Genomic DNA, 15,599 nt, shown 5'->3' with positions numbered 1-15,599 from the left:
AAGCTTTTCAAAAAGAGCTAATTATATTTATAACCCTATTTTCCTCTCTGTCTTCACTGTGGTTTCAGAGCTGATTGTGAGATAAGGACAGAAGTGCCCCGACAGAACGCGCTGCCCGGCAGCAAACCAAGCACTGCTGTCTAAAGCACGCACCGAAATCGCAGGGCTCCTGATGTCCACGGCATAGTCAGAATCTGATGGCTGGATGTTCAGCTTCAGGACATTGTGCAGGGACAGACCCTCAATTCCCAAGCTGTGCAGGCCTTCCATAACACGGGCTTCGTTGCGGAGCACGTCAATCAAGCTGGGGGGAAAAGGAAAACGGGGCTGAAGTTTAAAGACACAGCAAATAATCTGATTTTATCCTAAGGGTTAACACGAAAGGTATAAAAAAAGTCTGCCATGTCTGGGTTCTTATTTATCACCTGTTTATAACTGTCCCAAGAAAATTGAGATAACTTCAACTTATTCAATGTCTAGGGTAAGCAACATTAAATCAGAATAACTAATGCACGATATACATACGTAATTTCAATTTCACATTATTGAAACACATCTTGACAAAGATATGGGGTGGTTTTCAGATGAAAAATTTACAGTGATTTATACTTTGAGACTTGGTCTGCGATCTTCAGAATAAAACCTGCATGCTGACAGCCTTGGAGACCAAAATCTTGCTAGTCATAGCACAGATCAAAAGAACAGTACAAAGGTGACTTCCCATTTCAATCTTCAAGGATATTCTAATTTTCACATTAGCTTTTTTGTTAGAAATGCACTTGAATAAGAGAAGGAACCTTTCCTTTTTACAGTACTTATCAATTGAACCTAATCTAGATATAGACTTTGTGAAGAAGGTTCAAAATTGGCTAAATAACTTCATAATTCACACACAAGCAGGAGGAAAGCTTCTAAACAGGAAACAATTATTATGAAAAATAAAACATTCCTACCTAAATATGTCCTGAGTGTCTAAATCAATAAGTAGTCCATTGATGAACAGGGCAGAATCTCCTGGCTGCAAACCCAATGTTCCTTTGAAATACTGAAAGGAATTAGGAGGCCATTACAAGAGTGCACTACACAGGAAATATTAAACTGTAGATTTTATCTCCCTTACTGCATTACAAATTGCATTACATTACTTCTCAGCTGCAGTCTTTGCTGACTTTTTGCACACATCCATTAGCAGAGGAAAACACAGCTGAAGTCATTTAGTGCAGAGACATACAAATTGAAATTCTATTTGTTTCTTCCTACACAATTCAGTAGTGGATTGGAAAGTCCCAGAGAAGACTTTTTAATCATACTCAGATAAAATAATTAAAATGCTTGAGATAAATAATTAAATTCATTATTTTAGCTGACAACCCACAAAGCAGATGGTCAAATAGCATCCAGTTCCCTGTCTTAGCTCCTTAACTTGCAGTTTTGGGCAGAAAATACTTAAACTGCTGGATTTTGCATGGCACTCACTATTGGAACTAACTACTGTGTTTAAGGTACCAGTTAAGTCCTGACCTGGTGCATATGTCATCAGTGGAAAGCAGATGAGCTGTCTCAAAGCCAGGCAGCACACACATGGAAAAAATCTTTCTAGTATTTTGGTATTTCTTCCAAGTACCTCTAAGCAGTACCCCATTTTAATGGGTACTTGCCCCTGAATTGAGGCACCATCACAGAGAACAATATTGAATTGGGAAAGATGAAGCAAACTTCCCAACTCTAGCATGAAAAATTATGTTTACAAACTGAAAAACTTTCTTCCAATACCTCTCATCTTACAGTACCAGTTACACATCTCTATTAAGAAGAAGTGGTAAGATGAACAGAAGGAGACACATAGTGACCAAAGCAAACTGAGGAATAGCAAAAGTACCATGTGAAGTACCAAGAGCAGGAAAGCAGCTTCTAATCAGAAAAAAATTATGTATTTTACTAAATTTTCTAAAAAAAGCTGAGTGTTAAATTGTATCTTTCTGTGGATAATTACACAGTAACATACTAATAGCAGTGAACTTAACTATCAAATAATATGCACACAAACTGAGCTGTGCAAAGAACAGCTCTAAAGGGCAGGGTTAGATGTAGCCAGATCTGGATCTAGTAGCCTAGGTATTCTCTGGGAAAAAAAGAATCCACAAAATCATGGGTTTACCTGTGAAGGAGTCTGATCTAACACATAACAAAAAAGCCACCAGGTAGCTTTACCTTGCACTTACATCCTATACTTTGTCCCCTCCAGAATCACACAGGACAACAGTGTCAAACCCTATCCCTTCTTTTCTGATTTTATCACTACTGATCAACAAGGCATTTCTCTGTCAGAACAGGAATCTCAGGGGACTTGTAAGTAGATGTTGTGTAGCTTTGCATTTACTACTAGGCTTGCCAGATATCATTGGTTAGATTTTCTAACAATATGTGTGTACTTAACATACCTTGTCTTTTCCCTAATAAAACCTTTCAGTGAGACTGGAATGTGTGGATAGAGCAGCACAGCTCATACAGCAAAAGCTGCTGTTTGGCTTTTTTGCACTGTTATCTTAGAGTTTTATTTTGCACTCTATCCATGCCACATTACCTGGTGCACAAAATCCTGTACAAAAGCCTGTACAAAATCCCCAAGTGGCTCTTGGTTTTTTCAGTGCTTTGCTAATGCCAAGTATGCAACTTAGCTGTCAAAACACTGCTGCAAACACCAGAGCCTACTCAGTGTCCTCCAAAGGCCCCTCATGACCTGGGGGTTTTTATGATTCTGTTTCAAAGCACATGTAGAATTAGCTGGTGAATTTTATCCCTTCAGTAGTTTCACTCTCAAAGCACCAACACTGAAACGATTTCCTCCACATAGTATTAATCATTCTAAACCATGGCAGGTTTGAATTTATTCTGTGACTCTTCCTGGCAAACACTGATGAATACAGGTACCTAAGCATCATCTCAAATTGGGTAATGAGAACTAAATTTCTTCTGCATCCTTAAAACTGTAAGAAAATGCTTAATATATCTGTTTTTCAAGCAATAGCTTTCTAACAAGTGTAGTATTTTCATATTTGAGCAAACAAAGTAAATTATGTTCCTAATCCATGTTTGAAAATCCACCACTTCTCTTCTGAAATGCACACTACAAAGTCGTGTGTGAAAATACTGGTCATTATCTTGAACAACACCTAAACTTTTAAACAGAATCATTATTTTCAAAGCTTGAATTTCTATTAAAACAGAAGTGCAAAGTCACTATGTTACTTTCTGGAAGCATTACCTTTTGGTTCTCTTCAATTTCTGCTCTGAGTTCTGAAGAAACAACTGTTTTTGTTATGGCTCTACAAAAATAAAAAAATAAAAACATCGTGCTGTGAATCATCATTCTGTGTACCTACTTTTCCTACTTTTTGTACTTTACATGTTAATATAATTAACCCTCTAACATAAAGAGCTGCAATCAGAAGCACTGGCACTTTGTGATACTATTGAACAGTAGGATACAGCATTTTTCTCACAGCATACAATTCAGCAGCACAAAAATGTTAACCACGTGCCACCTCTCAGTGTCTAATTTCACATTAACCACAACAGAAGTGAGCAGCTGCCAGAAAGGCAGAGGTGGAGGCTGGCAACACAAAAAAGGGGGATTTCACTCCACATGGCAGGTTCCAATTCCTTTCCTTACTTTGGATCTAGTGATTGCATCATCACAGAATGGGCAAGTACAGCCCATAGATGAGACTAAAAACCCAGTAAGAGTGCAATGCCTGCCTTAAGAAGATCTAAATAGCACCTTAACATTAGTTAGTGGGAAATAAGACCAGTTTCTTCTTATTCTCATCTCAGGTGTATCTCCACCTATGCAAAAATGAAGAGCTCCTGTAATATCAATTTCACAATCCAGGCCATGGAATTTATCAAGAGATATTTCTAGAGTGGTTGGGCAGACCAGATTATGACTGAATTTTTTGATATTGATTTGAATACGCCAAAGACAGTCACTAACAAAGTGCAAAAACCAGCAGATTTGCACATCTCTGACATGAGACTGTTTGGCAAAGAGGATCCCAGAAAAGCAGGATCCTGAGAATGGATAAACATTAAGGCCACCAAACAGAAAACACAGCCAATAAATAAATTCTTGAGGACTTGATGCAATAGGTTCAGAAACATTTCACAACAAAAGAGCTCAGGCAATTCTGACAAATTTTCCACCAGTCCACATCAGCTGCCATGCAAAATAAACACTTTAAGATCCTCTTTGTAACTGTAGGCTGAAGAACTGCATAAACATTCCCCAGTGTTTGCCTCCAGCGAAATGAAACTCAGATATTAACCCAACCAATGCTGCCTGTCTCAGGTTCTGCTCAGAAAAAAAAAGAGTGAGAAAACTTCCTAGAACTCATAATTAAAAGTTACCTGGCCTTTGTAGGAAAGTTCTGACTGAGATCTTTCATGACCATGAGAGCATCCACGGGGGGAGCAGTCAAAATGCGAGCAGCAGTTTGAAAACTCAAATCTTAGAAGTAAAAAAAAAAAAAAATAGAAGTCAAGAACTCAAAACAGAAAACAAGGCAATGCAGAGGCATCATAACTTTAGCTTTCAACTTTTTTGCATGCTACCTAAGAAAATTGATTTTCTACCTGCACCTGTAGATACCTTTTTTTAAAATCATCTTTTTTGTATTCAACCTCTATCTGTTGCCTTGAAATAAGTAACCCTTCCAAACTGAACCAGTGCATGCTGCCTACAGGTTGCTTCAATGAGTCCAGACCAGCACCCTTTTTTCTTTGCTGAGGTGGGAGAATCTGCCCTTCCATTCAATATAGGTACATTCCCTTTGGCTACCATTTATGTTCAGCCTTTCAAATTACTCTTTTTGAGAGGATGAAAAGCCTTTCCACACAGGCCTCTACAGATGTTTTCTGGGGAAAGAGCCCAGAGGTGCATGCAGGTGATTTTGAAAGACAGTTTTCCTCTGGTCTTGAGAAATCTCAGCTTTGTACACCAAGAATGTGATCATGGAAAGAAATTTTAATTCCTTTTCTTTCCTGCATTTAGTGGACCATACAAGCAGCCAGTCTCAGAGCAAGTGGTTCACTGCACTTCACAATATAGAAAGCAATCCTTGTGTCACAGGTCCTGTGAAACAATCTTTCTAAAAGCTATTTCAACAGGACTCTACAAAAAAAGGCACTTTTAAAAAAATCCATTATTTTCCAGTGCAAGAATTTACAGTCAAACTCTGTCAATTGTACCACCAGCACCCTCGATTGTGCAGAACACAAGAAGATATATTTACACTGAATTTTTGTAGACCAATACTGAAAGCCTTCATCCAGATTACCTTGTAGCTGCCACACTTTCAAAGGTGCCATTTCATTGGTACTTTCCACGAGGTGTTTTCTGAGCTCCTTCAACTCTTCTGTCAAGTCAGGATACAGCTGCCTAAAAGGGTACAAGGGTCAAACAACTCCTGTGGTTTCCTGTAAGCAAGTCTACAGCTAATTCAAAGAAACTCCCATATGGAAAGATGCTGCTAAACACACGTGGGTAACTCAGACATGTAAAAAATAATAACAGAGCAAAAGATCAGCACCTCTGCAACAAGTGTTTTAAGAAAGACCAACCACTTACAACTGAGTTTTACCTTAGTTTCCCAAACAGAAATCCTTGCACTTCATCAATAGGGTCATTTTCATCTATGACTGTGGCATTCACCTCTGTGCCTATAAACACACAGAGAACACCACTAGCACCAAGCTATTCAGAAACAGAAAAGCAGGAGAATCTGAGGGTTTATGTACACAAGTAAATAAAAAGTATACACACATTTTACTCTATCAAAGTAGTTTTGGCAGGTGCATGAGAGTTTGCAAAACACAGATCAGTGCTCTAAAAGCAACAAAAGCAAAATAACATGCAGAATTCTCAGCTTTGTCTTCCCCCAAAAAATCAAGAACAGAAAAGACATTCTGATCTAAGGATGGGTAAGTTAAGACAAATTAAGGCAGAGAAACTGTTTTACACCAGCAGAGAATGGCTGGCTCTCTGGTAAAATATTAGTTGCATTAATAGTGCTATTACTAAGATCTAGCCCAGATCCATGACTCCATTGTGCCCAGCATTTCACAGAGATAGAAGACAAGTGCCAAGGTATGCTCAATAGGGAACATGCTCCCAAAAGTAATTCTGGAGCTAAGAGAAGAATTCAATTCAAACAAACAGTCATTCAGAGCAAAATAAATATAAAATTATCTTTGCAAAATTAAAATGTTCACATTAAAGTACTTGAAACAGTAATTCACCTTTCACCTGTGTATCATCCTTGGCCTTATATTCTGTACTTTTAATAGCCAGTTCTACACCATAGCCAGAGAGGTAGACTTTTTCTTTGCTGGGATTCTGGAAGGAAAAGCAATTAAAAAACAGTATATTACCACTCTTTGTTTTGATGTACAGGTTAAAAGCTGCCACTTCCCAAAGCTAGGAAATCTCAAGCTGGTACACATTTCAGACATAACTGGTAACGAGAAACAAACAGTGATTCTGTGATTCTGCAGTAACATACTCTAATAATTATATTTCCTATTGTATTTCAAACAGTTTTTGAAGTTCAGCAAGCATGAATTATTCCTATGAATCAAAAACCACAAAGAGGAACACAAAACAATGTTTTCAGGATACAGTGTGTGAGTCAAGTAGAGCTGGATACATTCCTGTCACCAAATCAGAAAGAAGGGGGAAAGGAACTTCAGCTGTGAGGTTCAAAAATGAACATTCACTGAAGAGTTATCACGGACAATTACAAGAAATAAAACTATGAGTAAGAAGAGATACATAATTAGGTCTGACTAATGAGAAAAATAGGATCACTTGTTAAAGCATTTTGAAGCATACAGGACTCACAACAGTACCAAGATCTCACGTGTAATACACTTAATTTTGAATATACTGATAAACAAATTCCTTTTATAAAAGGAATGTGGTGTATCCAAGGTATTACTTTATTTGATTAAAAGTGCAAGTAATGCTAAAAGGGAACCAGCCAATGCTTTTTTTTTTTTTTTTTGCATTCAAGCCCTGGCTGCTACATTGCAGATTTGGGTAACATTTAGTAATACTCAGGAAACAAGTCAAATAACCAGTTTCTCAGAGCTTTTAAAATGTTGTTTTAAGCACTAATCCAGTGGCCACGAGCAATTTAGTGGAGGAAGATGGAAACCAGGGTAAATTGCACGAGGAATGGTGAGTGGTTCTGTAACAAAACTGCTACAGAAATCCTACTGTTAATCCTTGCTTTGCCTATCAAATAAATAAGTGGCCTGACTATGACAGATCTGCTGTTTCCTATGATCTACTATAAGTAGAGAAACTTTTTTCTTACATTAAAGTCCCTAATTAATCAAGTTTAATTCTGGATGTGTGAAATCAAATTATGCTCTTACTTAAACAATCAGGAGGTTTAAATTTATTCTGTATTCATCAGCTATACGCAATAAAAAATAGAACTTTGAGTATTCCAAATAAATATTCCAAAACAAATGCAGCAGCACATGAAGTCAAGTTAAAGGGAACAAACTTGGGCCAGTTTTCTTTTTTAAAACCCGGGGTAGTTACTCTTTCAAATACCTGAGTTACAATGCACAGATATACTTACAGCAATGTAGTGTCTGAGGACATAGGTGATTTCTCCTGCCTCAGCCTTTGAAACAAGCCTCCTGTGGTGTCTGTAGAACTCCTCTGAGCCAATCTCAGCATAAAAGATGACAACAGGACTTTCAGGGTTTGATGCTGGGTACTTGTGGTCCCCCTTGAACAAAAATGGCTTTGGCCTAAGAGGAAACATTGAAGATTGCCACAGTGTGAATCACAGCATTGCCTCACTCAGGGCAAGAGGGACTTTTTTTTTCCCCGTTTAATCACTATTCCTGTTCTCACTGAATACATGTGTCAAGCTATTCCCACATATTATCAAGGTTGGCAACACCTGTTGCACATTGAAAATGCTTTGTTAAAACTGAACATACGAAAACGAAACAAGTAACTAAGAGCTATTTTGAATCTAATATGACTCTTATTTTAAAAATGAACCATTTCCATTAAATTTCCAATTAACTTTCTCCCCTTCCCCCCCATGATTCATAAATTCTGTATAACAAAATAAAAAAGCTGATAGAACAAATATTCCAGGAACACAAATTCATTTGAACTTGGCTTAGTATACAAACAAGAAAGTGAATGAGAAGACTATTTTTAACTCCTGTCTTTATATTTTGTCTAAAATACAATTAAATATTTAAAATATTCCCAGTGAGTCAGAAAAATTGCATGTGAGCTATAGATGTCATATGTTTGCACATTGACAAAAAACTCCTTATGCTTACAAAAGCCCAAACTAGCAAGGTTACTATGAAAACAAACTGAAATTTAAGGGCTTGGTTTGGTTTTGGTTTGTTACTTTATTTTCTAAAGAGGTATTATAGCTTCTTTTTGTTACTAGCAGTTACAATCAAGTTCTGTTTGCACAGAGAAATCTGAATTTGAAGTACATATTGTGTGGAAATGCTTTCTTTCGTTAATGCTGAGTTAAAAATACTGTGCATGCTTCCAGCAACTCATGAAACAATCTGTTACGTTAACTCTCATTTTAATATGCAGCCCAGCCCCTTCTATTCTCTCTACATACTGAAGGCTTTACACTCTCCTGAGAATTCCTACTGTCCTTCAACAATTTCAAGCTGTTCCAAGATTTGTTTCCAATTTTTCCTGTGCACATTCCTCCTAGCAGAATATCCAAGAGTAAGGGATAAGAAAACAATCACTGCCATCTGGATTAACACAAAATAAGAGACTACCACTCCTTTGCAAGCAACTGACAGGATAAATCAACACTGAAGAAAGTAGAAACTACTGCTTTATTACAATGTCTCCACAGTAATAAGTCTAAATTTTAAAAGCTAATCCAGAGATGGGAAATTAAGCAAATACCTGTCTGAGGCTGCCCGTAAAAGGTCTCCAAGAGAGTCAAATTCACACGTCTTCTCCCCATGCACAACAAAAAACAGGGTACAGCCCTTTGGTGGAGGTTCATCTGCTGCTATCTGTATAAAATATTTGCAATAATGGAGGTTGAATAAGTGAAAATATAATAAAATTCACTTAGAACAAGTGGAAAATTATAAAGGTGTAGCTGTGCAGCAATCAGTATTATTTGATTTCTTATATTCCAAACTAGTAGTTTTCCCATGTTTGTGACATAATTTAAATGAAAGGTGAAATTGCAAAACTGAGAGCTAAGCCTTAACTTATTTCCCAGTCTGTTATTATCAACTGTAATGTCAGTTCCAGGTACAGAAAGCAAGGCTTGCAATTGTAGGGGGTCTGGTTGAGGGTTTTTTTGCATTACACATCACAAACCTCTGTATTTGTTGAATATTAAATGACAAAATGACTCCAGATAAAAAAGGAAGATGTTTTACAGTATTACCTAAATAAAGCACATTCTAATGTGAGACGATTTGCAATGAACTATATAATATCCTGAGTTAAAAAAAACACAATAAAATGAACTTCCATTTACGAGTTGTAATCACTAGAGAGATATATTAATGGATTATTATCTTCAAGTGAGTACAACTGGACAACAGGAACAGCAGCAGCATCACAAATACCAACGGAGCCGTAGGGATTTTCCTCATAAAAATCTCCACACAATTATTAGTGAAGCAAGCACAAAGATATGCAGACATGTCAAAATCCCAATTTGTTAATCTACCCCATGAAATTCATATATACATCTGCTCTGCAGCTCAGGTGTATGGAGCAGTCAGGTCAGGGGTTTTATACTCTCAAACATCTCCTTCACAGCTCGCTCCTGCTTGGGCCTTAGGCAAAGCTCTGCACATCATTTGAGCATTTCCTGTACTAACCTGTTGAAAAGCTTGAACAGTTGCAGAATAAGAGCGTAAAGACAAGGAAAATTTCAGCAAATTCTGCTGCAAAGGTGACAGAGTCTGGCAGGCTACTTTCAGCATTTCCTGGTAAGAAGAAGAATCACTACCTGCAAAGTCAAAGTAGAGCAGTTATTCTCCTATACCACATTCTCATTGAGGAGGGACCTTCCATCTCATGATTTATACAGACATGGGCTAACCAGTCCATGAAATTAATCTTAAACATGCACATGACTGTTCCTCCTCAATTTTCATTACTATCAGTTCTATAGATGGATGAGAGTGGACTTCAATACAGACTCATGAGAGTAAACTTAAATACATTCCTGAGGATGCAAACATAGGCTGGGGAGGAGGGAAACAGTTAAGAGCTCCCATTTAATTTCATCTGAGAAGTAGTAACACAGAGAAAAGGTATTTACAATATTTTATTCTTCATGTTGAAAAAGAAACTGGCAAGCAAAATGTTTCAGACCCATCCACTACAGATTTTGTCAAAGAGATATCCAAAAGTCTTGAGCATATTGCAGCAAAAAATATTAATAAAATCAGCATTTTAAAAGTCAAATGAGGACTAACACAATGGAAGACAAAACGTTGTTTATTTTTCAACTCTCAGTCAGCATCAAAAAAAAGACTATGAAAACTTACCATCCTGTTCAGATGTCTTAATATTCTCACTGGCTTCCACAAAATTCCAGAATTTTTCTTGACCTTCTTCTGACAAAAATTCACTGAGTAAGAAGAGAAGTTAGCTAGATCTATGAATTTTCTCTCAAGTTACAAATGTAATACATTGTCAAACTTTAAGAAAGTTCGTTCCTAGCGTTTATTTACCTCTATCAGAAAACTGCATTACTAGAGAAAGCAGTGCAGGAAAAACAAACACAATGCACCTAAACAAATAATAGTTGCAGACCAGGACAAACACATAGTACATGAAACCACCCTGTAAGGCACCTACTGATCTCTCAAAGACCACTAACGGGCAGCAGTGCCCATCCTGGCACCTCTCCTCTCTAATGGATTTCTTTGCTAGCTCTCTTTTATGAGAAATATTCATTTTTGATTATTTTGCTGTAACAAACTGTAGATTACTGGAACTATCACCTTTGCTGGGATTTCTTGTTTGTTTCTTCATAAATCAGCAGAAGGAGAAGTCTCAGCTTTGTGATGAGGTAGGTATACAATGTTAGATAGTAAAATTAATTCTCTAAAGGTTGCTAACAACAAATACTGTATCACATCTAAACATGTAACACGCTTGATGCTGTAACAGAAGGTTTGGAGCCCACTCACTGCCACAATGACCTGTGTGTTCTGCCCCAAGGTGGCAAGTGCTGCTTTAACACCTGGGTAACAAATTGCAGTGCTGGGCTAAGTACACTGAACAGCAGCAATGATTTTACACTGCAGTGCTGCATCATGCTGCAGTTCATCCCAGGTGAACAATCCTACCTATCCCAAGTCTTTGAATACAATGGATATTGTATTCAATGGATATTGTATGCAAATGTGCCTTTGGCATAATATTTTGATTTTTCACTTACTATTTCACACTCTCTTAGGGTGAGCTTTTCCCCAACAAATATCTCATGGTGTGAGGATATTTAAATCCTGGCATTAACACCTGTGCTTTTCATTTTACTGCTTAAGGAACTTTCAGTCTTAAGCTTCAACAAAGAAGGTTACAGAAAAGTAATTTCACCTAGGACACACTGGTCCTCTGACCCCAAGCCCTGCCCATATGAAGGAAACCCAGTGATGCCCAATTACTGTCATGTGAAGCAATCTACAGTAACACAGACAGCATTCCATATTTGGCAACACCCTTAAGTGACACAAAATTAAGCACACACACACACACTCAAACAAAAAAAGTCCTATTTTGCATTGACATCTCCAAACTAAAATATAAAAAAATGAAATTATGGGGACTTCAAAAGTGCTAAGCAGACTGGCAGTGAAAAGACAGCATTTTGCTTTTTTTTTTCATAGCATCTTTAGGGGGAAAAAAAAAATCTTTAGTACTGTAGAAGAAATCTCCCCAGGGTGACTTGTACAACTCTTACCAAAGCAGTTGACTTTAATCACATCTCACATGAACAAAGTTAAACTCTAGCTTTACTGAGCTAAACATACACAAGCAGCAGCACATATCAAAACCTACAATCAATGCTGAAGTAAAATACCTTTTGCTATGGAATCTTACAAGATCATGCTAAACCTCTCAATCAGTGCCTTGAGTAAAACTTCATAAAGCAAAAAAATACAATGTAATTGTTTATGGTTATTAATGTTTGTTCTGATGCACAATGAAAGAATTTACCATGCAAAAAGAACTATTACCATCTGCTTTAAAATCTCCTCCCATCTCCCATGAACAGTGATCATGTTCAACTGTTATTACTAACAATGAGTTAGTGATGACCAGAATCCAAAGTGCCACATAACAAAGAGAACACATTATTTTATCCTATAAGCATAATCTGATTTGTCAACAAAAAAATCACAATGTACCTACCTTGTTTCAAGGAGTAAAGGAGTTGAAGACCACTTTGTAGTCAGAGATGTTGTCACAGCTTTAGAATCTCCTTTTACAAGGGAAGAGCTGAAGCAGATTCCAAGAACTGCAATAAGTATTCCCATTTTATAGAAGCCTGAAAATGATGATGAAAAAAAGTTAGTTTGGCATTGTCTCTTTTTATAAATACAAAATCTCACATATCCAAATATATTAGGACATTTTAAGCTTCAGTGGCCCATTTAATGCAATACACCAATGAGATGATCATCATCTCACCTGGGCTTACAAAATCAGAAATACTGTGAAAACTTAAAGAGAGGCAAGGAATTTATAATCTGACTCCTGAGCTGCAATTAAATCTAAATCAATTCCAGCTTCCTCTGTGTTTATACTTTCAAATAAACTTGTTTCAGCTCTGGGACACCTACATACCACTTACTTTAGGAGGGGGTACTTCAAACTGAGTGAAAAACCAACCCACCATTCATTTCATGGGAGGTAAAGTCACACCTTGCATTTGCAGCAGCCAGGTACTAACCAGTGTCAGATAAAGCAGGCAAGGATGAGGTTCCCCAGTCAGCCCTTTAGGTTCTGCTGGGCACAGTGGACTGCTTCTCTGGGGAATGAAGAAACAAGCATTTCCTGGATGCACTAAGCACCACCAATTTTAGAAGCTGAAAAATGAATGAAATAATGAAAACAGACTCAAATGATACATCTTACTGCAAGAAATAAGACAAAAAGAAAAAAAAAGAAAAGACCATGAAGTGTCCTTCATGGGTACTTTCATGCCTTTGTGTACTCTGAGCTGTACAGCAGAACACAGCTGAGTGGAATTTCCTTGCCCACAACTCTTACACTTACAGAAGACCTGAATTCTCCTGTTGGTTTTGCATTAGTCTCCAAAACTTCACATTTTTTCCCCCTCTCTGACTAGACTATATTTTCTACACACTCAATATGCACTCAGATACTCTCTTGTTTCTTCATTGTTATTTTTCTGGATAACTCATTTTCCATTTTCCCCCTGCAAGTGAAAAAGCATCCCACACCAAACCCAGGTATATCACACCCACCAACCTGCCAGGATCTAACTCATGCTTCTTTTTCACGATGATTTCAATGTAAAAAACAGTGTTATATATCTGTAGCTCTAAGCTCTACCTGTACATATACACAGACAAAAAAACTGAATCCTGTTCCCTTTAAAAATTTACATTCCCCAGCAATCACTCAGCCATTGTTCTTTTTCTCAGGATTAAACCAGAAATGCCTGCTGTGATATCCAAAGAGCAGCTTGCTCAGCTGCACTCAACGTTTGCTTTATGCCACACCTGGGAATGAGGCAGATGGCATCACGGAATGGTCAAAGCCATCACTCCCTGTGTGCAGAGGGGAAGTTCAGCCAATATTTGTGGAGTGAAACCTCGGCTTCCGCCAAGTGCAACAAAAAACCCACAGTTTGCAGTTCCTCCCAGAGTCGGGTCCTTCTTATTCACTGCAAATCATAAACACACAAATGAATAGACTGAACTGTATTCTCACAACTAAAACTCCTGTGCTGCTCTCTAGTGCCTTCTTTCCCATTCTGGGAAAGACTGTAATAAAAGCCTTTTTCTGTATGAAATAGGAAAGAAAGCAAAGTACACATTTGTCTCCTGACACCTGTTCAGCCAACTGAAAACCTGCACATTAGAAGTTAATAACAGCCTTGGATAATGACAGCCATAAAACAAAGGAAAGACCAAAATCTCGAAGAAAAGTACATCATGAAAAAAGAGGTAAGAGGCACGGGAATGAACCGTGTGACACGAGGAGATCCAGCTGTGCTCTGTGCCGGGTGACAAAGCAAATCCCAGCCTGAATTACAATGCTGCAAAGTGGAGTTTTCACATCTAGTTTGTAAATATTTTTCCTCCTTTGTTTTTCTTCCAATTACTCAGTTTAAAATACTTCTGGGAACTTGGGCAGCCGGGACAGAAATAAATCACCCCAGAGCCGCAGGCAGCGCTCTCTGCCATGCTCTGTCAGGTCAGCCAGCGGCAAAGATGCCTGGTAACAGCGATCGCTGAGAGCCCAGACCGCTCCGTGAGCACGTCCTGTAAAGTGCTCGTGTTGCCGTGCTATGGACACCAAAACTAAAATATGGCGATTAACTGGTTAGCCCACGAGTAGAAACCCCTTGTTCCAGCTGGAGGTCGGCGTCCAGCGGGCTCTCCCTGCAGCGCTGAACAGACGCCCGGCAGCTCCGAGCCGCCGAGGGCTCAAAACACGCCTTAAACTCGGGCCGTCAGGTCCTTAACGGTGCGGGGAATGAACGGCGAGCGCGGCCTCCGCCGCTCCCCGGTCCCGCTACACCCGTGCGCCCGCCGACCGACCGAGCCCCGCCGGGCCCCGCCGGCCCCGAGCCCCGCCCGGCGCCCCGAGGGGCGCGGCCCCGGGCCCTCCCCGCCGCCGCTCCCTCCCGGCCCCCGCGGGCCGCCCGGTAACCGCACCTGCCCCGCGGCCGCCGCTCCCTCCCGGCTGCCACCTCTTCCGCTTCCGCTGCCGCGGCCGGGCCACAGGCGCCGCGGCGCCGCAGTGGCGGCGGGGCCGGGCCGGGGCCATGGCGGGGGCTCTGCGCCTTCCCCTCAGAGAGCCGCTGCCGCGGGCGGGCTGAACAGCCCCGGCCCCGGGGAACGGCCGTGGTGACCACGGGGCCTTCTCCAGGGCTCCGGTGCAGTCTCGGTTTGAAGAGGTAACGCCGGAGGCAAAGGTGGGACCCGCGTTTCCGCCTTCAGCGCGTCCATTAGCAGTCGGCAGCCTGCGCTGCTGAAAGGACGCTGTGTATACAAAGAGCTGCTTCTTTCGCTTGCTCGTTCATTTACAGTGTGAACTAAAAGAAGCATATGGCAGATTAAAACCCAGTTGTTCTTCATTTATCTTCTCTGTACTTTTCACAGCTCTCTCTCAGAGCTCCCTCTGAGCTGTCCCTCTTGCAGTCCGAAGAAGCCACCTCCACCTTGCCGTTCTCTGTGTGCTCTGTGCCCAGCTGTCCCTGCCGCGTCCTCTGAGCGCTCTGTAGTGTCACTGTGGGCTTCCTGAGTCACAGGGATGGGGCAGCAGAACTGGGATCTCAGGCAAGACG

At 39.8% G+C, this 15,599-nt stretch overlaps 1 protein-coding gene across 5 annotated transcripts in view; it reads right to left on the bottom strand.

Annotated features, from left to right (window-relative positions):
- The window catches only part of UGGT1 (UDP-glucose glycoprotein glucosyltransferase 1), a 43,217-nt gene extending 28,123 nt beyond the window's left edge, over window positions 1–15,094 (bottom strand). For 2 of the 5 annotated variants that reach the window (XM_064666926.1, XM_064666927.1), the window contains exons 1-13: window positions 14,968–15,094; window positions 12,470–12,605; window positions 10,597–10,679; window positions 9,922–10,052; window positions 8,981–9,093; window positions 7,650–7,824; window positions 6,298–6,394; window positions 5,640–5,718; window positions 5,337–5,437; window positions 4,408–4,507; window positions 3,266–3,326; window positions 954–1,045; window positions 154–304 (exon numbers count right to left, since the gene is read on the bottom strand). In XM_064666926.1, coding sequence (XP_064522996.1) covers window positions 154–304; window positions 954–1,045; window positions 3,266–3,326; window positions 4,408–4,507; window positions 5,337–5,437; window positions 5,640–5,718; window positions 6,298–6,394; window positions 7,650–7,824; window positions 8,981–9,093; window positions 9,922–10,052; window positions 10,597–10,679; window positions 12,470–12,605; window positions 14,968–15,079 — 1,431 coding nt within the window. In that variant the 5' untranslated portion in view covers window positions 15,080–15,094. Of the gene's footprint in view, window positions 1–153; window positions 305–953; window positions 1,046–3,265; window positions 3,327–4,407; window positions 4,508–5,336; window positions 5,438–5,639; window positions 5,719–6,297; window positions 6,395–7,649; window positions 7,825–8,980; window positions 9,094–9,921; window positions 10,053–10,596; window positions 10,680–12,469; window positions 12,606–13,010; window positions 13,147–13,806; window positions 13,971–14,629; window positions 14,852–14,967 lie in introns of those variants that run through there. The other 3 variants (XM_064666928.1, XM_064666929.1, XM_064666931.1) reach the window with 3 other exon arrangements.
- Window positions 15,095–15,599: the final 505 nt, after the last annotated feature.

Source organism: Pseudopipra pipra, chromosome 10, assembly GCF_036250125.1.
Source record: "Pseudopipra pipra isolate bDixPip1 chromosome 10, bDixPip1.hap1, whole genome shotgun sequence".
Lineage (NCBI taxonomy): Eukaryota > Metazoa > Chordata > Aves > Passeriformes > Pipridae > Pseudopipra > Pseudopipra pipra.
This window is presented reverse-complemented; position numbering and strand designations above follow the sequence as displayed.